At 38.9% G+C, this 25,223-nt stretch overlaps 1 protein-coding gene across 2 annotated transcripts in view; it reads left to right on the plus strand.

Moving 5' to 3' along the window:
* Nucleotides 1-649: 649 nt before the first annotated feature.
* Nucleotides 650-25,223, plus strand: part of CHIC2 (cysteine rich hydrophobic domain 2) — a 33,135-nt gene continuing 8,561 nt past the window's right edge. The window contains exons 1-5 of one of the 2 annotated variants that reach the window (XM_052780068.1): nucleotides 650-879; nucleotides 8,837-8,891; nucleotides 9,049-9,204; nucleotides 23,377-23,433; nucleotides 23,600-23,659. In XM_052780068.1, coding sequence (XP_052636028.1) covers nucleotides 761-879; nucleotides 8,837-8,891; nucleotides 9,049-9,204; nucleotides 23,377-23,433; nucleotides 23,600-23,659 — 447 coding nt within the window. In that variant the 5' untranslated portion in view covers nucleotides 650-760. The other variant, XM_052780069.1, reaches the window with a different exon arrangement.

Raw genomic sequence — 25,223 nt, forward strand, 5'->3', positions numbered from 1 at the left:
CACTCTGTGCAAACAACGGTCTCGGTGCGGCGCTTTCCACGGAGGGCTGAAAGGCTACTGGTGGGATGGCGGACCTGCACACCAACAGCACCAAGGAACACACGAACGTTTGGCACCAGCCTTCATCTGAACAGGCCGGCCTTGGTTAGGGACCGCTTCCCTCACATCTCCCTGAACCAAGCCAGAGGGCCCAGCCATCAACCCCTCAGCTAACAGCAGGCCCCCAAGCCCCTTTTTTGTTGTCACGGATGCCCCAAAAAGAGAAACGAGGGGAAAAAAAACGCGCGGCTCAAACACGCCAACAAAACCCCGCGCAAAGCTCCGCTAAGGGTCACGGCGGGGCCTGAGGACGGCGACGCTCGCCCCCGCCGCCTAACCGCCGCCTAACCGCCGCCTAACCGCCGCCCGCGCGCGCCCCTCCCGCCTCACGCTGAGGCAGGCAGGCAGGCAGGCAGGCGGGCGGGCGGGCGCGCGCGCCGCGCCGCGCCCCGCCCCGCCCCGCCCCGCGCGGCGGGTGGGCGGGGCGGGCCCCGCGGCCGGATGTTGTTGTTGTTGTTCCTGCCCCGCCCCTCGCCCCCTCCCCCCGCGGAGGGTGACGGGCGCTTCCTCGCCCGGAGCCGCCGCCGCCGCCTCAGCCGCTGCTGCCGCCGCCTCGCCGGGGCTCCGCGGCGTCCCCGCCGGCCCCTTCCCGCCGGCTTCCGCGGCCGGCCCCGTCGCGTCGCCCCGGCTCCTCTCTCTGAGCGGCCGCCCGGGCCCGGCCATGGCGGACTTCGACGAGATCTACGAGGAGGAGGAGGACGAGGAGCGGGCGCTGGAGGAGCAGCTCCTCAAGTATTCCCCCGACCCGGTGGTGGTGCGCGGCTCCGGCCATGTCACCGTGTAAGGGCCGCGCCGGGGCCTGCGCGGCCGGGACGGGCGGTGGAGGCCCGGGCGGCGGGACGGGGGCGGCTGCGTGCCGGGCCTGGGGGCGGCGGCGGGGGTGGCCGGTGGCGCCGAGCCGGCGGCTACAACTTGGGGCGAGTCGTGGAGGTGGGCGGGGGGAGCACCGGGCCGGGACTGCTTCCCCCACCTTCCCCCGTGGGAGGGCGAGGGGGCTCTCTTCGGCCCCGCCGGGCAGCTGGGTGCCGCCTGGGACTCGCAAGCGGCCGTAAACCTCTAACGAGGCGCAGAGGAAACAAGGCTGGCTTGGGCTGTGACTGACAGAGGAATGTGAAGTATTTACCCATAGTGATGAGCTGTCAGGAAGTAAGGTGCCTGGTGCCCGTGTTCCTGCGTATAACAGGTATGTGCCAGCACATGACCGGCTGGACTATTGCTTAGGGTTGTTTATGTACCTGTTACCCACTCCCATTTAACGTGTGGCCGCTAGTATAGCTCTGAGGACTTTTAAGAAAGAAAAGGCGTCTGTGAGTCAGGTAGGTACATGTAAAATCATGTTAAGTTGTGATTGATATGTGTTGTTTCGCTGTGTTTAACATGGGAGTGACTGTGAGTTTTGTTTTCTGAGTTTTGTTTGCTACCCCTGACAATGTAGCAGCAAGTGACTGTGAGTTAGTGTGGTACTTTTCAGTAATGTAACAGATGAGGGTGTCTTTCTTTCAGTCAGTTCTGTCAGGCTCACTCTGCTGAAGTGTAGCTGTTGTCAGTTATGATGTACAGTTTCAGAGGCTGAAATATCAACCTGGAGACAAAATGCAGCAGTGCAAACTTTTTTTTTAGTATTCACTGTTCAGCAGGACTAGGCTTGCAATAGAAGCACAAAAGTTGAAGGTATTGTGGTCTAGTGCTCTGAGTCCCATGAACTCTACTGATTTTCAGATACTGACCTGTCCAGAAATCGGGGGTTAAATTTAGAGTAGTTTTGTGGCACTTTGTTACTGCTTCAATATTTGGTTGACATTAAGTAATACTAACAGCTGAGCAGTGCAGTTTGCTGTCTGGTTAGAAACAGGAAGTAAGACATGATAGACTGAGAGAGGTTTGGAGGGTTGGAAGGACGTGGCTGGGCAGGAGGCTGAGGAGGCCTGGTAAAGGAACAGAAGCACGTAGCCGAAGTGTTCAGTGTATGACTGTTTATTGTGAACAAAAGTTGTTACCATCCAGTGACCTCTCTGAAAAGAAGCTGGTCGCCTTAGCCTGTTTCTGGTGAACAGAGCAGACCCACAATTAGATAGTTTTCGTATTAGCAAATGCAAAAGTGTAAAGAACTGAAATGGAGGCAAACACTGGTTTCTTCTCCAATACTGGAAGGGAAGTTTTGTGAGACAAGATCAAAGCCCGTTAGTGGAATTGTGAGGAAGCTTGTGTAGCGTGTCTGTGACTAGTAAGGGTATTGTGGTTGACGAAGGATGGTTGCCTCATTAATTGTTCATTAATGGTCAGTAGCTCATTATTACTTCAAGGTCTTCCTTAAAATATTTGTTCTTTAGGTTTTGGATGAGCGATGAAATAGGAACATGTGCCTGCAAAATTAGGCAATTGATCTTCATCTACTTTATCATGCCAGGTGTGAACAGTTCACTAAATAGCATCAGCCACTTTTACTTTTGTAAGGCCAATAACTTTTTTTGTCATTGATCAAGAAGCTTATTATTAAAAGTTAGATCACTGTCAGAACGTTCCCTTGGTGGATTTAAGGAATGGGTCAAGTCCTATGTATATAATGAATTAGTCTTGCCTAGTATAAAAGCATATATGCATTTTGAAGGTCTGTCAAAAATTAGCAGCTGTTAAGCAATACTGGATTGATCTGTCCCTGGCTCTGCAGTTTAAAGAGTTGCTGACTGCTTCTTCTGTGTGTGTATTTAAACAGAAGCTCTCTTTTCATAGTCTATTGTCATATCCTCTCCGATCTTACACAGGAGTCATAATGTTGAGCTTAAAATATGTCATTTCCATGACTACGGATTAATGTCAGAAAGACATTTACTATTACTTGATTTCATCCAACAGACAATGAAAGTGTGTGAGAGTCCTTTCTAAGCTGAATAGTTGAAAGTAATTAAAGGAAAGCAGGTAAATATTATCCAAATAAAACATGAAGGCCTTGCCTTTCCAGGGTGTGGGGCTTTTGGTTAGCACTAAGAGTTTTCCTCTTAAACTCCCTGTTTGGACCATGCTGCACACAATTCTAAAATTCCTTTTTTTTTTTAAAGTGTTTTTTAAATATTCAGTTAAACCGTTTTCACACCAGCAGAGTTTAGATAGCTCGGTAGTCAGGAGTAATATTTGACCTGGTTTCTGATAATTTGAGGTGATCTTTTCTAATGGCAAGAAACTGGATAGCTGGGAAAATAAAGAACTTTACTTACAACTGAATTGGAAGTCCAAGGTATTTCGTGGCTGTTTCTAAAATCATATTAGGGTGGAAAGAGAGGTACATGATGAGTTTGAAACTGCAAAGAGAATATTTGTGATAGGTCTGATTGTGTTTTTCAGTGACGTGACTGTTTTCCTGTGCTTTCCTGTTCCTTGACCAGTGAGACATAAATGCCTTATATATACGAGACTTTATTAGCTAGTAATATTGGATTTATTAGTCTTTTGCAGTGCCGGAATGATGGAGAGCCATTGTGATGTGCTAGTGAATGCCTTTCTGTGCTGTTTGTCATCTTAGCGCATTGTGTGTTGATGCAAGGTAACTGTTTGGAGGGGAAGAAACCTCACAAAATATATTTTCACCCTAGTCAGTTTCTTTAATATTAAACTTAAGTCTGCTTATATATTTTTTGAACCTTACTTTGTGAAACCTCACTTTGAGTGAAAACAGGGCTATGTGAGAATTATGGATGGAGAGTGTTAAGATTTGTGGAATATATATTTATTTTGTAAGGGTTGTGAACATGTGGAACTAAAAAGTATGGTTGAGAGCAGTGAAAAAATGGTTTAGTGTCCCCATAAGAGAGGACAAAGAGAAAGAGGATAGCATGTGTCAGTTTTGTGTGTTAGGAAGATCTGAGCTGCAAGCTGAGAAAATGTTGCAGATTGGCTGTGTCCTATACTGTAAACTTCTGTACTTTGAAGTTTCCACCTCTCGCTATTTCTTTCTCCACTGTACACAAGGGCAGGAACTCAGCTGAACCTTTCAAGAAGAGTCATGTTCAAGAAACACTTTTTCAGGTTCCAGGAAGGTTAAAGAAAGTACTCATGCATGAGGTGAGCATGGATCTGTTGAAGACATGATGTAGAATGGGAAAGGCACAGAGCAAGCAGAGAAGAGTACATGTCACTGAAGATGGAGTATTGTACAAAAGAAATCTAGTGCTATAATGAGGACAGCTGTCTCAGGAAAATGCATCTCCAAAATATTGATTCCCAGTGTTTGATTTTAAGACACTTTTTGCTGCTTTTGTGTCAGAGCTGTTACGTCTTTGCAGTGAACGTGTAGTAGTGTTCTGTGGAGTTTCTAATATTTTAATTTCCAAATTGCAGCTTGCAGTCAAAAGTGATAATACTGAGATCACGTAATTACTTACCAAAGCTTTTAATGTACAGAGTCACCCTTTTTTACTACCTGTATATTGTGACAAAACTGTAATATGGAAAGCTCAGAAAGGTGTTGGTAGCTGGTTGAGTTAGCTTTGATGTTTCAGTTTTGCTACTCCATCATGTATTAAACATGGCCACAAGCCTAGAGTATGGAGTCTCGGTCTCATTTGCTTGTAACTTGACCAAAGTGTAACTATTGGTCAGAAGTTTCTGTACCTCACTCTGTCTCAGAGTGTTTGTAAATTCAGATACCTCTAGAGCTTTTCCAGCAGGGATGTCTTTGTCAGCCATGGCTTTTGCCATCTCCATGAATATTTGCTTGTGTTTGATGAAGCTGTCAACTTTTCAATACTTTTGGAACACGCATTCACAAAAAAAGCCTTGTTTCTGTCCTGCTGATTTCTCAGCCAGTCTTCAGTGTGAGACTGAGCAGGGCTTTCCCTGCAATTACATCTTTTTGTGACTTAAGTGAGAGCAGGGAGACTTCCTTGTGCCTTTGACTTAACCTGCTCATGCCTCAGAGTAAAGGGCTTCCTTAGTATTCTGGGTAGAGGGACAGCTGAAATTCTGTCTCGTCTTTTGGTCAGGGGCTCAGCTTTGTTTTAGCTCTTGCAATAAGAGCTGCTTTGGACTGAATTATCCTTGTAGTTGGCCACTCCCTTTATTACACACTCAAATTTATATTTAATTCCATTATTCATAGTAAATCTCTTCTGGATGTTGAAGCATCAAGTACATGAAGATCATTCTTTGAAGAAACATCTCTTTAGATTTGGTGAATTAATTATACAGTAAAGTGGTGTTAACTTTTAGTTTTGAGACGTCTGGTGGCAGCTGCGTATCTTGAGCTTGGAGTCCTTCTCCAGGCTTGGCTACTTATGAAATGCGTATGGATCCAAAGGATTTTTTCAGGCTTTGGTTTCTACTTCAAACTACTAGCAATTTTAAGTAGCTTAACTGATAGGGCATGACACTTCTTTCTGACAGCTACGTAACTTTTGCCTCAGCACTTGATTTCACTCAGGATTTTGGGGAAAGGGTGGATGGTCCTCCTGTCATGGAGTATTCAACAGGATTTTCAATGGTAGAGGTATGTTTCCAATAAGCATGGGTTTTATTTGTTCTGTGTTGAAGTGGTCAACTTGCCATATGTTTCTTTGGTTAAGAAATTTCATTTCTTACTTCACCAGTTTTGAGGGTTTTGTATGAGTTGCAGAGCTACTATTCTAATTACAAATACTCAGATATGCTAGGTAACTTACGTGTAAGTAAGGTCTCTGGGGAGACCTTTTTGCGGCCTTTCAATATAGAAATGTCGTGGTTTAACCCCAGCCAGCAACTAAACACCACGCAGCCGCTCACTCACTCCCCCCCACCCAGTGGGATGGGGGAGAAAATCGGGAGAAGAAGCAAAACCCGTGGGTTGAGATAAGAACGGTTTAATAGAACAGAAAAGAAGAAACTAATAATGATAATGATAACACTAATAAAATGACAACAGCAATAATGAAAGGATTGGAATGTACAAATGATACGCAGTGCAATTGCTCACCACCCGCCGACCGACACCCAGCCAGTCCCCCGAGCGGCGAATCCCTGCCCCCCACTTCCCCGTTTCTGTACTGGATGGGACGTCACATGGTATGGAATACACCGTTGGCCAGTTTGGGTCAGGTGCCCTGGCTGTGTCCTGTGCCAACTTCTTGTGCCCCTCCAGCTTTCTCACTGGCTGGGCATGAGAAGCTGAAAAATCCTTGACATTAGTCTAAACACTACTGAGCAACAACTGAAAACATCAGTGTTATCAACATTCTTCGCTCTGAACTCAAAACATAGCACTGTACCAGCTACTAGGAAGACAGTTAACTCTATCCCAGCTGAAACCAGGACAAGAAAGGAGGCTTATATGAAAGATGGAGAAAGACTTTTTACCAGAGCCTGTAGTGACAGGACAAGGGGCAATGGTTTTAAACAGAAAGAGCATAGATTTAGGTTGGATATAAGGAAGATGTTTTTTACGATGAGCGTGGTGAGACACTGGAACAGGTAGCCCAGAGAAGTTGTGGATGCCCCATTATTGGAAGTGTTCAAGGTCCGGTTGGATGGGGCTTTGAGCAACCTGGTCTGGTGGCAGGGGTGTTGGACTAGATGATGTTTGACTGTCCCTTCCAGCACAAATCATTCTATGTTTCTATGATTCTACTGCTGCAGTCAATGACAGGGAGATGACTTTTTTTTTTTTACTTAAGACCATATGTAAAAATTGCCTACAGCATCAAATTCATAAACTATCTAGCCCAGCGTGCTGTTACAAACTGTGGCAACAGGCGTTGCCACTTACGGGTTATGTGCAAGTCTAGCTGTTCCTGGTGTCCATTCTCCTTGTACTCTCTGGCATCTGCAGTTGCGTGAGGTGCTATGTACTACAACATCATCTTTCCTTTAGTGTCTGTTTGTCAGGGAACTTGTGTAACCTCTTTTCAAGTGTGTTGGCACAGTTTGTCACTAATCTGAAGTGGAAACAAACTCAGAATTTTGCTGCTTGCAGCTTAAAGAAGCACTTTCTTTTACCTGTTTTAAAGAAATCTCTGACTAGTTTCAGTGAGTGCCCTCTGTTGTGGGATTTGGTGATTAACAGTTAATCATTCACCTTATCCACTGCCTTCCTGAATCTTTGCACTTTGATCATACACCCCACCTCCAGCCTTCTCTTTTCCAAGTTAGTGTCAGCCTTGTTAGTCTCCTAAGGCAGCTGCTTTACTCCCTTAATTATATTAGTCTTTCTTCTCTCTGCTTTCTCTTAACTCTGCCATGAAATGTGGGTGCCAGAACTGCACCCAGTACTGAATATGTGGGTATACGAGGGTTTTATGGAGAGTCAAAATGATGCCCTTTGTGATGTTCTTTATCACCTTCCTGGTGGTGCCCAGTATTTTATTGCTATTTCTGGCAGCTGCTGTTTGAATTGAGCTGATGTTTAAGAGAATCATGAGTGGTGATAAAATATCTCTTGTGAGCTGTAGCTGCCAAACTTTAGCTGAGTGTCACATAAGCATAGTTTCGCTTTCCCAAGATTCACCACCTTTTATTTATCTACGCAGAAGCTCATCTGTCGCCTTTTGTCCACTGGGTTTTGTGAGGCCCTTCCACAGTAGCTCACCATTTGTACAGCACTTAACCGCCCATTTGATTACTTGGACAAAGTTCTGCATTGGCATAAAGATCATTCAGTTCAGTAAGGAAAAAAAAAAACCAAAAACCAAAAAACCCCAGACCCCTGAGAAACGCCTAAATGCTCAATAAACATATTGTCAAAGCAAATTATGTCTTTAAAATCTTCAACTATCAAGGCTCAGGTAAGCTTTTCTGCATACAGCTGAGCAATGTGTGATAGGTCTTGCTGCCAATATTCAAGTCCTGAGCAGTTTAATCTCTGATTTGTGTTGTTTGTAGTATCTGACAGTAAGACTGCTTTTGTTTATATTCAGAAGGTTATTAATTACAACTTAAATTTTACACTGACTGCTGTTCACCAAATTAGTAGCCAGACATACAGTTTCATTAATGACTTTGTTAGACTGTATAGTCCTTATTAGAAGTTATTGCCCATACCAGATGCCAGAAAATATTCAGATTTTCTTTGAGGTTCATCCATTCGTGAACCCAACCAGCCAAGTAGGATAAAAAACAATTTTTTTTGTAGACAAGGTGAAACTCTTCTGATCTAAAGATCTTCTGAAACCCAGAATAGTCAGTAACTCCAGCTCATCTCAGACTGCTTCATAGCTTTACATTTGTAATTGGTATGTTTCTTTCAAATTAGTTACAATTTAAATCATGTTTTGTCAGGTAGCATTTTGTGTTCTGAAACTTAATAGTGTATTTTTTTCTGAATAAAAAAGTTGGTATTTATGCTTGGAACAGTTATTTAACACAGCCTGAGTAGAATAGCACTGGATGAACTTTCCTTCAAGATACATCTGTACTGGTGGAGGAGGGGGCGTAATTCAAACTGTGGCCTTAACTTAATTCCCCTCTCCCCTTAAGTACTTCCCTTCACTTTTCACGCTTGCCACTATTGCTTATACAGATTTTGCTGACTTTGGGGAGGAGTCAACAGTATCAACAGAACTTTAAGAAGAGACTATAGGCAAGATGGATTTTGAACTGTGTACAATGGTGTACTTTTGTCTGTTAACATAATTTTAGGAATTTTAATAACAACTATTTTTTCCTGAAATTAACGCTGTTGTGTTACAAACCCTGAAGTATTATGAGGTGCTTGTAACTTGTGGCATGGATTGGGGTTATTTATAATTTTGGTATGATCTTCTTTTTGTTTTTGCAGGTTTGGACTAAGCAACAAATTTGAAGCAGAATTTCCTTCGTCTTTAACTGGAAAGGTGAGTGAGTATCTGTGAATAGGCATTTGGAATTGGAGTTAAGATTTTATTACAAAACCAAGAGTTCCAGGTGTAGACCACTGTAAGAGTAATAAATAGCACTGCTGTGGTATTAGTTTGCTGTCTTGTTTTGTGGTTTTTTTTTTTTTCCTTGTAGGTTGCACCTGAAGAATTTAAAGCCAGCATCAGTAGAGTTAACAGTTGTCTTAAGAAGAACCTTCCAGTTAATGTACGATGGCTACTATGTGGATGCCTTTGCTGCTGCTGCACGTTAGGTTGTAGTATGTGGCCAGTTATCTGCCTCAGTAAAAGAGTAAGTTGAACTATTCATATAACTTTTGATAGTTAGAATGGTACTGGGTTTGTTCTCATTTTGTTTTTTTTTTTTTTCTTCCCCACATTTAAAAACTGTGTGCTAGAACATACTTAAATCAGTTTGATTTCATACATTTTAGTATCAGTTTTCTGTCATACTAGTTAGTTACAACAGACACGAATGTCTCTGCTAGAACCGTGTACTGTACAGCACTTATTATTATTGAAGTAAATTTCAACATACTTTTTTAATAGCTGCATCTTCTCTGTGATACATTGTTTGGGATTATCAGAATTTGGCAGTGACTGAGTGGCAGTTTGTTTTGAGGAGCTTCTGATTACACTGTAGCCCAAATAGCCATACATTTTTGTTTAAAAAGGCAATTTTAGAAAGATAATAATTGATTTTTATTTCTGGATTTTCCTTCCAAGCTGTAGATGAGTAAGATTTTTTTTTTTTTTTTTTAACATTAAGAACGAGAAAGTAGTTTTGTCTGGGCACACTTGGCACTTAGTGTATTGTTCACAACAGAACTCATTGCATGTGCCCATTTTCACTTCCTTTCCCTCAGTGCAGTTAATTAGGCTACCATCCTGTCTCTTCTGTTTTCATGTGTGTAAAAATTGTCTTTGGCTAGTCCTGTTTCACTAATTTGCAAGAAGTCTCTGTGCATTCCCATGCTCTTCTCACTATTAGTACTGTTCATATTTCCATTTCATGGTAAAGCTTGTGTATATTCTCTTGTGTAATACCTCTTAATGCTACAAATTGTGTACAATTCAGTACACTGAACTTCATCATGATTTTCTTTATCAAAGTCCTCATTTTACAGGGTCAGTAAATCAAGGCATTCTAAAAAAAATATAGGATGAACACTGATCATAACAAAACCTGTATGCATGTTGTATCATCTAACTTCCTGTGTTATGATCTTAATGCTTAGTCCCTTTGAGAGATTACTTAAGGCTAGTTTTACTTGTATACAAAATAAGGTAGAAAAGCCTCCTGGTAATGTTGGGGTCTGTGGAGGGGAAAAAAAAATGTTGTCATCGGTGTGAATTATATCAAACCCTAGGTTTTCTGTCTTTAAGCTGTCACAAACTAGTAAGTCTCCTGTAGCATGTTCATATATCCATATCCTGAAAGTCTGTTACAAGAAATCAGAATTTGCTGATTGCTTCAACAGGTAAGTTGGTGACTTAACTAGCTTGCAGAGAAGACTTACCTTTACCATTCTAGGCCTAGCTCTGTTCATTACAAACACAAGGGAAGCTTGCATTGCTAGTCTCCATGTTGAACTTCTAAAGGAGAAACCTTCTGGTGCTCTTTAGTTTGACCCATTTTTCTCACATAATGTGCTATTGTAGCAGGAAATAATAGCAGGGTGTAACATGGTAGGGGCTGATGCCACAAGCCCTCATCTTCTAAATTGGGGCTGCTAAATCTGTTCCCAGAAGTCACAGATAATCAACTTTTTATACATTGTTAAACAAAGTCAGAAAAAAGGCAAGGGCTTGTAGCATCTAGGGCCAGAAAACAGAGTTTGAAGCTGTGGAAGGAGGTTCTGTGTGGGAACCCGGTGAAGCAACAGTTAGACAAGTGCTTCCATTGAAGTTTGCATGGGATAGGAGTTAAGGTAAGCTCCCTTCCAAAAGGATAAATCTGAAAAAAAAAAAAATACATGGATATTCTGTTCAGTGGAGGCTGGAAAGAATTTAGTGCTGTAATTATTGCTGTAATACACAGACTGCATAAAGACAGAAGAGTCTTGGAAGGAGAATGAACAGCAGGAGCAAGGACAGAAACTTGGGCTTGAAGTTCTGGAAGCCATCCTAGAGGTATGGCGCAGACTGTCAGTAAATGTTGCATTTTTCCTGTTAAAGCTGGTACCAGGAGGCATTTAAGGACCTTCGCACCTCTTCCTGCACTCAAGATTGGGTGACTCAGGCTGAATTTGGATGTCCAGCATTAGTGAAGTTGAGGTTAGGACTCAGCTGCCTTAACACAGTATCTTGTGCCACTGTGGATGGCACAGTGGCGCTAGACACTGATGGCACTGAATACCTGTGTTTAGGCAGTTTGATTATTCCTCCAGAATGAAAATCATTTAAGTCAATCTGGAGATTTCAGATCTTGTGACAACATCATTTGTCCATGTCAGCAGCTTAGCAAATGGATGTCTGCTTTAGACGGTTGTCTGTCGGAGAACTGTCATGGTTTAACCCCAGCCAGCGACTAAGCACCACGCAGCCGCTCACTCACCCCCCCCCCCCCCAGTTGAATGGGGGAGAAAATCAGGAAAAGAAGTAAAACTTGTGGGTTGAGATAAGAACGGTTTAATAGAACAGAAAAGAAGAAACTAATAATGATAATAACACTAATAAAATGACAACAGCAATAATAAAAGGATTGGAATGTACAAAGGATGCGCAGTGCAATTGCTCACCACCCGCTGATCGACACCCAGCTAGTCCCCGAGAGGTGATCCCCCACTCCCCCCAGTTTATACACTCGATGTGGCGTCACATGGTATGGAATACCCCGTTGGCCAGTTTGAGTCAGCTGCCCTGGCTCTGTCCTGTGCCAACTTCTTGTGCCCCTCCAGCTTTCTCGCTGGCTGGGCATGAGAAGCTGAAAAATCCTTGACTTTAAACTAAACATTACTTAGCAACAACTGAAAACATCAGTGTTATCAACATTCTTCACATACTGAACTCAAAATGTAGCACCCTACCAGCTACTAGGAAGACAGTTAACTCTATCCCAGCTGAAACCAGGACAGAACCCAGAAATTGGTGTCAGTTGGGCATCTGGAGAGTATAATATAGAGAATAATTAATTAACTTGTGTTCTTAAAGGCAAACTGAAAGGGACAAGTATGCTTTCCCAAACTATAATTCTTAATCCTGGACCTGGCTGGGAAAGACTCTTTTTTTTTCTGGTAGAGGAGGCAAGGAGGAAAGCTGTGGAATATTTTCAAGTACATACTTGCAAATTCTAGTATAAGAAACAAGCAGAAGAATTTGTAATGATTCTAGTCAGGGCTGCTACTCACAGAAAAGCGGTGAAAGTTACTGCCGCTTGAGTTGCTTGAATAGGGATGGGTGGATTCAACTTTATTTCTTGGTGGACCCAGATCAGGAAAGTACAAAATTATTTAAGTCCTTTAAATCCATCTTACCTGGAATTACAGGTTTTGTACCCTTTAAGATCTCAGTACTGAATTGCACCCACAAGCTTGTAAGACTTTTATGCAGGACTTTCCATCAGTTTATGTCAAAGTGCTATGACAAGTGCAGGAAACTAATCATATGTATTTTCCTAGAAGTGGGGAAAGTGAGAGACAGTGCATGATGTGAATTACCTGGAGCTGCTCAGCAAATTGACAGCAGTTGTAAATACAGCCTGGTTCATCTAGGTTCCAGTCTGTAATTTGCTCAGTAGCTTCCAGTAGAACTGTGACAAGAAGCAACTTCATATTCTTCTACTAAAAAAAAAAAACCTAAATCCATAGATTATTCTGGTTTCCTGCTAGTGCCACAGTTTTGCTGATATGTAGCAGACTAATGTATTCCGTGTGAAATAATCATTTACTTTAAACTCTTGTACTGCTCATCTCTGACTTTACTGTGTCTTGGAAGAGGGTTGTGTTTATCAGATGATCTTCTGTGCTTTGACTTCTTCAGATCTCCTTTCACTGGCCAGTCTCCAGCCATAGGTATAGACACAACAGCCACGATTCAATTCTTGAGGAAACAGGGATCCAGGATGACATGTGCCCGTTTCTTCCCTTCAACTTTTTCTTTCCCACTGACACTCATAATGTAAAACAATTATAACAAATGAACGATAAATAAAAGGTTACTTATTTTACAGCACCTGCACTTGTCTGAGAAGTGTTGCCCAGAGCTTTGCTAATTCAGCCCTGTCCTAAGTGATTCCTGGTGAAAGGACAGTTACTTGGAACTGGCCTGTGTTACATCCTTTGCTGCAGTGATCACAAAAGACTCCCAAGACCATATAATTAGAGTTTGATTTCTGAAAGCAGGATGGGAATGTTCCCATGTAGAGCTGAAGTTTGTGTAGAACATGTTTTAATTGCAGAATAAAAGCATACCAGCCTTCATCTTTGCCCTTTTCTACTGAAATAGACAACTTAACAAATTTGTTTTGTTGAATTGCATATACAGTGAGCTAACAAGTGGGAGTGTTTCTCAGGTTAAGGATTTTATTAAATGAAACAACAGTTTCAACTATACAATTGCTTACTTTTAATACAGAAGAGTAATTTTCCTCAGAATGACCGATTAAGAAATGCCTGTTTTAACGAGGCTGAATCAATCTACCATGCTCTTAAATTGCTGGTATACTTTGCAGCTCTTTTTCAGAGAAATATTTTTTTAAGGTTCACGTAGACAAAATGAAAGCTGCAGCTTCACAGTTTATGAAGTTACAATAATTCTCTTAATCTTTCTCTGTATTCTGTATTTTTAATGCCATTCATTGACTTTTTAAATTCTAATGTGGGAATGTTACCACAAATGTAAATATGATTTTTGAAATTACAATTATTGAATGTTTGTGTATAATGGGAATATATGCTTATTTTTGTGCAGTGAAAAATAAGTTATGGGTTTGTCTCCTTAAAGCAGCAGGTGCTTCAAACTAGGAATTTGTCACAGACATTTGTAAGCTTAATTGTTAATTATATCACTTTAATGCATCTCCATGCAATGAAAGCTTTCCCTTCACTGTATTTTTCTTTTCACTGCTTTGTTCAGTGCTAGTTTTGGGAGTCTTTGTACATTATTGTTTCCTTTCTTCTTTTGCACTGAGGTATTTGAGAAAAAGCCTGCTACTCTTTACCACTAGAATAAATGTTTAATTTGATTCAATATCTTATTGCCTCTCTCCTTTTATGTAGTCTTGATTCGATTTTAATGAACAAAAGCTGTAGAAAGTTACAGGAAATACAGTCCCTCATTTACAGATCTAGATCATCAATGATCTTCAGCAATTTTACTCATATATTGCACCATCCTTTCTGGGCCAAGTTCCATATTGTACAAATGAACATTAAGTCTTTAAGTTATTGTTCTTTAAATAAAAAGAATGACATAGTGAATTATAATTCAAAAAGCACTACAGGCTGAGGTGCCTATTTGGAGCCACTTTTCAAATGAGTTGACACTCATTTTCAGTATTAACTAAATGCTGTAGTTCCCGATCTGTAAATAGGACAAAATTTCAACAGAAATGGTAACAATGAAATGATAGAATTGCAGTATTGCTAGATTTCTTAAAAGCTGGTATTGTACATGTAAATTACATGTTTCAGAAGGTTCATGGGCAATCTCTTAAAATGAATAGAATGAGATATTTAATAGCGATCTGTACTAATACTTCCAAGAGCTACTTGTTTGTTTGTGAATTCACACAAAGCTGATGAATGCTGCTTAAGCCTCATCATTAGTTGTCATTTACATAGCAGTTTACATCTTCAGAGTGCTGTATAAACATAAGCTAATTACAGCTTCCAAAGTATTGATTAAATTAAATATGTGGTGGAGGAGCTGGAATGAATTTTCTTAAATACAGTAGTCTTGCTTGCCAGTGGATGATACTGATGTTAAAATACATCAGCTCAGTTTATTGAAGTTGTGAATACGTTACATTTATTTTCAAAACTGAAGAAAATATATGTTTTTCTCCTCTGCCTATCTGCCAGGGACTTGGCACTGGAGATACTCTAATATCATAATGCTTTTCCAAGCAGTTCCTCAAGGCAATTACATAACATGGAATGTGCCTTGTTTCTGAAGTCTCTGTTGTGACAATTTACATTGTAATTCAGTTTGGAAGAATCTTTAAAATTGTAATGTAATTATTATGTTTATCCTAACCAGAACACGTGATCTCTATATTGGCTCTAGTCAGCTTAGTAAAACTTTTTCAAAGTAGAGCTTGCATGTATTAAATATATTCAGAGGTCCTTAAAATCATCTTTTTAATATTAGCTATGAAATGAAAACTTTAAAAGAATCAGAATATTCAGACCTGATATATTTTTCTTGAAAAATTGTTTACTATAATTCTGGTCAGAAGAGTCACTAAGTCCTCCACATACTGAACTTAAAGTGGCAAAGCTTGTATAACACTATAAATGCGAAATCATCGTGTGTATAGCTCTGTGATTATTATCCTTTTTTTCCTATCACTGAAATCAGATTTTGTTTCCTTCAGAGCACCCTATAAAGGTTAATCAGGTTTTCATGTATTTCCTAAAGGGTAGAGTAGTGCCTTGGTACGTAACAAGGTGTGGGAGCAGATAGTTCTGCCATGTCTGTTAATTTGTAAACCTGCTTGGGGGGGCAGGGCAATAAGGTTGGCATGAAGAATACTTACAAATATAAGTAAATAAAAAAAATTAGTTTGTTTCTTTATAGGTCAAATGCAAATCCTTTATTTTAAAAATATGTATTCTAAAGTTAAATTTGTAATTTCATGTATTCTTAATAACAGGTTTTATATTAATCTTAAAAGTAGCATATGTTTGGTTTCTAGAGTGAATATTCTAAATGCTATTTAAAATTTAATTGCATTTGTAATTAGAGTGATATCTCTGAACATTCTAATATTAATCAAAATAATACTTGTAGGATTAACATTTCCATGTTATAGTGCCTTTTACATTGTGATGGCTAAGGTATATAGATGGAGCCATAGATCATGCAGTGGTTTGGTTTTAATACTGCTTCTTTTATTGCTTTTCATGTCCAATTTGACACGTTTCTGAAAAAACAGATGTGAGCTAGTTGAAATTCGCCTAGAGCTATTTTGAAAGAGTATGCTAAAAATGGTCTAGCTAGTTGTCAGATTTGGAAATCAGGTTAGGAAGGGTCACTTTTAGGATTCTGTCTTTAGCAACTTGTAGATGATGCCAAATAGGGAGCATATGCAAACGCTGTTGAGGAAAGAATTAGAATGCAAAATTATCTGAAATTCATGTGATAAAATAAGTAGAAAGTCCTTCACTGAACAATAACTTGTTAGACTATCTTATAGTAAAACAAACAAAACTAGAATAGGCTGCTGGCAAGTGTGAGGTAGTGACACTTCTGTGCCTCTTCTTTTGTTTTTTTTCAAAGTAGTCTTGTTCTGGGATGTATTCACTTTTTCACTTTATTAAACAAACCAGGGTAAAAAGTTATTTTCTGTGTAAGTGGAGCACTCTCAGTAACTCAAGCACTATGTATAAATAGTTATTTAACAACAACAACAAAGTAGTTCAAGAAACATGACTGCTGACAAAATATTTGGGAGGATGAGGGAGGCAGTTCTACAAAAGAGAAAACTGAAGGAGTTGATAAGTCTTCTACCATACCAAACATACATGTGAAGTAAAAAGTGACTAGGTACTTCTCATTTTGTTCCCCACAAAAATTATTTTTGCTGAATTTTGGAGTAAGTTGCTGGATTTGGAACAATAACGATAATGATGATGGAAAAGTTTTTTTTTAAGTAGCCAGATTTATTTTTTCTAAATTGTTTAACTGGCTACAGGATCAACCTACTTGGAATTCTGTAACTTCCTGGTTCAGTCCTAGACAGGCAAGGCACTGTAGAGGCTGTCCCTTTCAGAGGGATCATCTTCTTCAGCATGCACACTAGTGAAGTGTTGGATTTTACAAGGCATTCTAGAGTTATTTTGTTAAGTTGTGCTGCCTTTCAGTCTTCCTGGCCATGTAGCTTCTCTTCCATTCTTGGCCCCTGCCCTTAGACACTCCTAACAGCAGGAGTCAAAGGCTTCCTACGTACTAATAAATTAAACCTGGGAGTGTTTGTAGGAATTGACGCTTTATAATTTATACCCTTAGAGAGGTCCCTCGCAGGCTCTGGGTCTGCACTGTGTAACAATTCCTAGGCATTATCAGAATGCTCCAGGCACTATGAGTGGTTCACAGGTTATGAAAACTTACTGATATAGATGTAAGCTGTTGCCTGCCAGCTGGCTTCAAGTGAATGGGAATGTTTCTGGGCACAGTTTCATTTCCTAATAGAGATGTAACCTGAGATTCTTTAATTGCTCCACCTGCACTGGCCTTGAACTATGTTCCATAGCATACTACTGGATATTTTGGAAATAAATGGCAGAGACCCAAATTAACATCTCTGTAACCTTAAAAGAGAAGATGGAGATGGAATTTTCATCCATGTTCAGTTTATGATTTCCCACAGTGGGTGACACCAAATGAGTTATTTGGTGGAGATTCAATCCTATTTTCATTCCTGTTACGGTCAATTCTGTCTTATGTGTTCATTTTGTGTGGCCCTTTCTGTGAGAATGTCCTTCAGCAGGAGGTGGATGCTTTAGATTGTCATGGCCAGATTTGAATAATTTGTTTGGAGGGAATGGAGCTTTATGGTTTTTGTTTCCTTATAATGACAGAGAATCAGAGCTAGAATTTAATCCTAGAATAAAAGAGTTGGAAATCTTTATTTGTGAATTCAGGTAACAACATTAGTTATAATCCTGATGCTTCATGGATCAGTTCAACATCTGTCTGCCTGTGAAATGTGTTTTTCCGCATCTCAGCTAGGCCTTCTCAAGGGAAGTGTGTTAATTTTGTCAAGGTCAAGACTGTTTCTTCTACAAGGCTTCTCCATGGTATGAAGTTTCCACAATGGTTAGCTCTAGTCGCTGTCACCTCGTTACAGAAAGTAGCTAGCTGCACTTATTTGGTGACTTAGCTCTTATAGGACAGCTAAAATATCCAGTGGCTAAAATATCAAGTTAGCATCTTGAGTCTTTTGGATTGTCTATATTTGAGAGGAAATTTGTATAAGACTTTTGTAATCAACTTTTAGGAACTTTCCTTGATAATTTCTCTGCCACATGTTTCTACTGCAGACCAAAATGACTTAGGAAAATACTCATCCAGTATCTATCAGTTAATACGTTGGTGACAATACTACAAGATGTTCTCCACTGTACTCCTGGATAATGTACACGGGGTGTATGTTTCTGTACACCTCCATTCTCCACATATTTTGTGGCTTTAGTGCTTTCTTAAATGGTCTAGGAGTTTGAGAATCAAGGTAACCAGAGTCTCTGAGGAATCATCTTTGGCTTAGATATTAAAAAACTGTTACATGCAGCAATGTCAAATACGCTGCTCTCCTCTTTATATCAGCAGACAATGTGGTGGAAGAGACCTTTCCAGAAAGTAGTTGATCTGATTTGATTCATTAAGCTTTAAATTCATCTCTCTGTGATGTACCAACCCAGGGTTGAAACCTGTACAAATTAGGTCAGTTTATGGATCATGTGAGGGTATGGGATAATATCATCAGGGCTATCTTTTAGAACAGGAAGTTTCCTGAGGTGAACTTGATGTTGTCAGTACTTCTCTTCCAGAATTCTGATGATTTTATTTCTCCTTGCCTGATCAGGAGCTTTGATCTGTGCTTTGGTCTGGGCTCACTTTCTGCCCAGAATCATCTGTAAGGTAAGACAAGATGCAGCAATAGTAATCCTGTTGGACAAGGTAGTTATTTCAAGATCATACAAAAAGCACCAGAATGCTACATTTATTTCCAGATACTCTTTAATCCGTGTAATATGGGTTTCACTCACTTTCTTGCTTGGATGCTGCAGTGGCTTCTGGAATGAGCATCCTTACAATAGTCTCTAGTAAGAAATATCCTAGCTACTAATAGGAAAGATGATGCAAGATACACCTATGTGGTTGAACAGACACCTTTTCAAACTACTGTACATGTTGAAGCAGATATTCCAGGATGTCAGGATCTGAAATCAACTCGGGTTTTACCTTTGTCATTTTTGCCCTTCACAAATAGAGAATTCCTCAGTAAGATGGGAATCCTACCAATTTACAGTTCCTAAAGGGTTTATTTGTGATACAGTGTTCAAGGTGGGGACTTTATCTGTGCTGAGAAAGATACATGTAATTCAGTTATGTGTGTTCCGAGTACAGCTTTGACATTTTTGTGGGACCAATATGGGCCTCAAAATTGACTTGGGGGATGTTCTGACATGTTGAAAGTGAGCATACAGTTGTGTGACTCAGTTATCTTCTAACTTTGTATTTCATTGTTTGTGCTGATAACTAAATTACTTGGGTATCAGTTTTGTAGTCAGATATATCTTTGTTTGGAGGATGAACAGAAATTCCTGCTTCTATCATTTCTCTCTTTGAATGAGCAGAGATGGTATAGTTCAGACCTCTGATAGGATCCTTTGCCTTTCTTCTGCGGGGTGTAATACAAATTCTGGCCATATGAGAATCAACAAAAATCTGCTTAAATTAGTCTCTTTGTATCTTGAAATTTGAGCATAAAATGTATTTTTTTTAGGGCAATATTCAAAATTATTAATACTTGATTGTAGTAAAGTTTTATATGAAGGAATTTTAAACTCTCCATTTACTATTTATTGGAATAATGTTGCACTATATTTACATATGTTTTGGAGTTTTCAGATGAGAAGTCAAAGATTAAATGCAGATAGTGGGAGATTTTTCTTTTGTTCCCAGACTACTATGAATAAAATTGATAGTGGAGGATTGTGTTGTTACTGTCCATGTTGTTTCCCCACTTAAATAAAGACAAAGGGAGGTACTCAAATTAGCACCGTTTTGGGAGTCATGTAAGATCCTTTTGTTTAATATTGTACCAGTCATTCACTGATTTACAGCAGGAGTTGAGGGGGCTTTGGCCCATTCACTAGTACTGTTTAGTGTAGTGTGCATGTTCCAGGTCATGCACTGCAAGAGGGGGCCTTGTGGCTGCACAGCCTCCCAGTCCAGATCATAACTGCATCTGGAATTGTAAGCTAACTTTGCTAGACACTGCAGAGACATAACAGAAAGGTCTTGTAGTTGGTAATACAGGTAACACACTGTTTGTATTCAGTACTGCCTTGTTTCTGCATGAAAAGTTCATACTTAGTCTTCCTATTTTTTTTCTTCCATGTTTAAGGGCAAAACTTTATTTTACTTTTAATTTAATTTAATTTATTTTTTTTAATTGGGAGCAATAAGCATTGGTGAAAGTGTATTCTGAGTTGAGCTTTTTTAGTAGTCTGATTTTTCAAAAGACACTGTCAAACATGACTGTCTTGAATGAATCAGTTATTTTACAGGATTGTTTCATTAAACATCGCATGTAGATAGTAGAAGAGGTCTATTTCACAAAATTCTGTGGATAACATTAAAGACTATCTGCTTTTTTCATGGAGTATGTTACAAAGCATACTTTCTTATCATGGGTATGCTAAAAAGTGTACTTGAATTGCAGTTTTAGCTTTGCTCAAATATTGGATTGGGATTTTTAAGAAAAAAATTTAAAATCTGGATAGTATTAAATCTTTCTAATAAGCAAGTCTCTCTTCCACTTAATTTGTGCTTTTGTTGTGGCTAACAAATAATTTGCTGTATGGGTTTTTCTGTACGCCATTGATAGAATATATAAGCTTGTCATCCTAGTGTGCTGGAAATGCTACACTCAAATCAAGTGTTCCTTTCTGGTTTTGTATATCCTCACCTGCTCCTCACTGTAAATCATTGAGATGTCAAGAGCAGTGATTAATTAAGCTGCACGTGCAAGTGCTTTTTTTCACCTGTCAAGTAGGAAGAAAACTTACTATAGTGAATTGTGTGATGCTGTTTAATTCATTTCTTTCTATTCCAAGCTCTGAGGTTTGTAGAAATATTTTACAGTCTAATTTTCATTAACATTTCTGTATTGATATATGGCGTGATTTGGGAGCTATGACTATTCCAAATTATACTACAGGAAGGATTGTATTTAAGACTCTGGGAACATAAATAATCGTGGTCTCGAGGCTCCATGTGTTTTTATCTCATGCTAGTCAAATGACTTTAAACTGGCTTCTTATTTAAAGAAACCAATTAATAGTACATAACCACCTATCAATTTCTTATTTATGTGTATGTATTGTAATATATATGTAATTTTATTGGAATTTGAAAAGCTTGGATGTTTTTCACACTCTTTGGGGCAAACAATGAAATTAAATTGTATAGTGATCTTAATCTATTATTAAAAGGTCCTGGAAAGGAAGATTACAAGGTAGATTCAGGTTTTGAATCAGTTTTGCCATTGGTTTAGCAGCGGGTGGGCAGGCAGATGCCTGCTCAGAGTAGAACCTATTGCCATTTTTCACCATTGATAGAGTAGCCTTTCAGAGTCAATGAGCTCTGTCAATGTGAGCTTGTCAAGGCTACAACTTCATAGACCTGAGAGGCGGTTTGAGAGGTCAGCCCTTTTCAGGTTTGCTGTGATGCAAATGAACTTTAATGCTTAAACAACTATTGGAATTTTTATGTCTGCTCCTTGTTCTTTTTTCTTCACAAAGTCATTGACGAGACATTCAGTGCTTTTTAAATTGGAAGTTGCATTGTGCTAAAGACCTAGTACAGATTTACGGAGGGCTGAAAGCAGTTAGATCATGTTCTTTTCATGGTGCGATTAGAATCAAATCGATTTCCCTACAGCCTTCAGCATTCAGATGGCAATTTTAACAAAGCTTGGGGGCTAGACAAGGGACAAAACGACTGAACTGAATGTTAATTACACTCTGCAGCCTTATTTTCTTTTGATTTGGAGCTGACTGGCAACTAAATTAACAAAAGTGTGACCATAACTGCTGCCCTATTTTCATTTAAAAGGAGAGCAGACTCTAAAAGGCTATCTTTACAAAGAAACAAGTGAGGTCTACTGATTATTGTTAAAGGGCACTGTCTTTAAAAACATAATAATAACAATAACCCCCAAAATACTCAATTCCCAGTTGATGTGATAAATTAGTCACTGGCACATCCACCTTCTGATAATTCCTTGACTTGTGCTTTTTAAAATAAAACATAATAAAAATTCAGTGTAATGATTACTCATAGATAGCAATGATCTAATTTTTAATCATGTGACCACAGTACATGCTTAGATGTGCTTCCCCACAACCACTTCGGTATTAAACTAGAGAGAAACTGATTGAAAACCAAGATGTTAATATTTGGTGGGAAATGAATAATTTGTTGTCTAATTTTTATTTTACTCAGACATTCTTGTTTCTTGTGACAGCACTTAGTTTGGTTTGTTAAGGTTCATTTACAGTACTTGTATTTTGTAGTAATAACAGCAAGATGCTTTCTCATCCCTTCCCCTCACCCCTCTCTGCCTTGTAAGGAAGCTGCAGCTGCACTAAGTTGTATTTGATCCTTGTCATTGCTCCGTCCTTTTGCACCTGCAGCTCTGTTGGTCTCATCTTAACACCTGGCACCATGAATTATCCTCTTTTTATTCATAGTCAGTAGCAAATCCCATTTAGAGCTAAGCAGTATATATTCTGGCAGTCAAATGACCATAAATGTCAGAATGTATTTCTCAAATGTAAATATAACTGAATAATTATATTCAAAATGCTGTGAAACTTTATAGCACAGAATGTCCTTTAATACTAGCGTGCAAATCTTAAAAAGCTATGCTGAACAGCTTTCAGGATTCTCTGTCTGAAGTGTCAAGTGTGGACAACATAGGCAGTAAAACTTTGCTTTAGAATCTTAAATATTGGGTTTGCTCTTTATACAAATCACAGATTTAGTAATATTCATTTGTGCAGTTTACTGTAACTTTCTGCATTTGGTTTTCAGTCTCTAAAATCTGGTTATAAAAGTAACAAAAATTTTTCTTTTGTTTAGAGTGTTGTGAATTTGTACTTGACCTACAGCATTGCAAAGTAGTTTGCAACATTTCTCAGTTTAGATGCTGACCTTCTTAGAAGTGGTGCATTTAAACCACTGATACTGAAGGAGCAGTGTTCCTGCTTTTATACTTAGATCACTTTGAAATTTCTGTGGTTTTAAAGTTATAACTGCTATAAGAACCAGAAAGCATATATATGAACACTTTTTGTTCCAGAATGGTTGAAGATGGTTATTTGGGTGTCATAAAAAGTTGTTTCTGTTCTAGTTACTATTTAATACCAGAGAAGTTTTGATAGTACTACAGACCACCCTGTACTCAGTCACTGTCCTGTACCTCTCTCCTTTTCACACAAAAGCAGCTGCAAAACAAAGTTTTTCTAAAACCAGTCAAGAGTAAAATTCTTTCTCATTTGTCTTCCAGACACGAAGATCGATTGAGAAGTTATTAGAATGGGAAAACAATAGGTTATACCACAAGGTGAGTGCCGCAGGGAGCAGCTTCGTACTGTTGGAGTTTGAATTGCACAGTATGGAAACAGATGCTTTTGTTGAACGAAAAATATGAAAGGTGGACAAATGGGCTAGTCTGTGTGCTGCAATAAAATACAGCTCATTTTTCTTCTTTTTCTTTCCTCCTTGTCTAGCTGTGCTTGCATTGGAGACTAAGCAAAAGGAAATGTGAAACGAATAACATGATGGAATATGTAAGTTAAAGGGCTGTTTTGTGAGTTTCTCTATTAAATGATCATTTATTTTGCTTCTGATCTTATTCTTTTCATGATTATTAATCAGTAAAGGTGTCAGGAGCTTAATCGCCTGAGTGCAAGGATTTTCTACGGTTCACAGATGCATGGTTTCATGTGCAGGACTGATTTATAAAGTTATGAATGACTTGAAAACAAGGCTTCACTGTGTTCTGAAAAATAATAAATTAATTGCCAAGATAAAATAGCTTGAACATGTGCTGATGGAGTGTGAAATTTTAGATGCTGTATAAAGAATAACCGCAACTTTGGTTACGCAGCAAGTCAGATATGGCTGTTTTATATAATGCTAATCAAGTCTAAAAGTATGGAAGAAGACCTTTCAACTAAGCTGTTGGAGCTTAAGAAACCTTTAGCCTTTTTAGATTTTAACTGCCCCTTACCTCAACTGTCTTGAAAGTATCTTTATCTCCCTCCAATTGGTGTCACTAAAATTTTTCAGTCTCTGGAGTTTTAACTTACTTCAGCCTTTGACTGAGACTCCATAAGCCTGTCTTGGAAATACACAGCAAGAAGTTATATGCAGTTTAAAATGAATGATGTCCAATGTGGGATTTCAGTTTGTTTAGCTTGCAACCTTTTTGCTCTTTTTTGGTGCTGTTTTTATTTCCATTTTCAAAATATCTTGGAGGTACATAGAATAGGATGAAATTAAGCTGCTGAAATGTAAGAAACATTAGAATTTGCATAATTTCTTTTAATGCTCTAGGAAGTAGGCGATAGGAAGGGTTAACTTTTTAAAAATAAAGATTAACCTTTGAGAAATATCTACTGTGTTAGTTTAAACTTATCTGTGATCTTTCATTACATGGTACTTTGTTCTTTGAAACAACAAAGCTATCATGCATATGAAAAAAATTAAAAGTGATTAATTAGTTGGAAATTATATTAAAATAATCTTTTTCTTTTAGTCTTCTCCTTTTTCCTGTTTCTACATTAGATCTTATTTCTAGCCTGAAACAAGATCTTTAAAATGTTTTTTACAGAATGGCTCTATTCAGTTCACTGAATAAGTAGACTTTTTGTAACATCTATTCTACAAAATTTTTTGGTTTAGATGTATGAGATCTGAGTGAAAATGGAATAAAGCAAATTTCAGAAAGTAGATTTGAGTTTTACCTAAATGGAGGGGTTTTTATTTCACATTTCTACAGGAAAACCTTGTCACATCTGATGTTTTGCAATGCTAGTTTGCAATGCTACAATGCTAGTTTGTAAATACTATTACCCAGCAACATTTACAGATGAATATTCATTCTATTAAATACAATTTAAAATCAGTTGACCTGTTTATATTAATAACATATAAGCATGAGCATGTAGTTTTACAGGATAAATATTGAAGATATTATTTTCAATTTGTGAAACATCTAATATCTGGATGTATTTAATGAGAAAATTTTTACAAAACTTCTCTGTACTATTTTCTGATTTTTCAGTGAGCTGATTTGCTAGTCTCTTAAAAACTGCCCTTATTGTTGTGTTCACAATTTAATTTTAAATA

The sequence above is a fragment of the Harpia harpyja genome, chromosome 2 (genome assembly GCF_026419915.1).
Source record: "Harpia harpyja isolate bHarHar1 chromosome 2, bHarHar1 primary haplotype, whole genome shotgun sequence".
Taxonomy (NCBI): Eukaryota; Metazoa; Chordata; class Aves; order Accipitriformes; family Accipitridae; genus Harpia; species Harpia harpyja.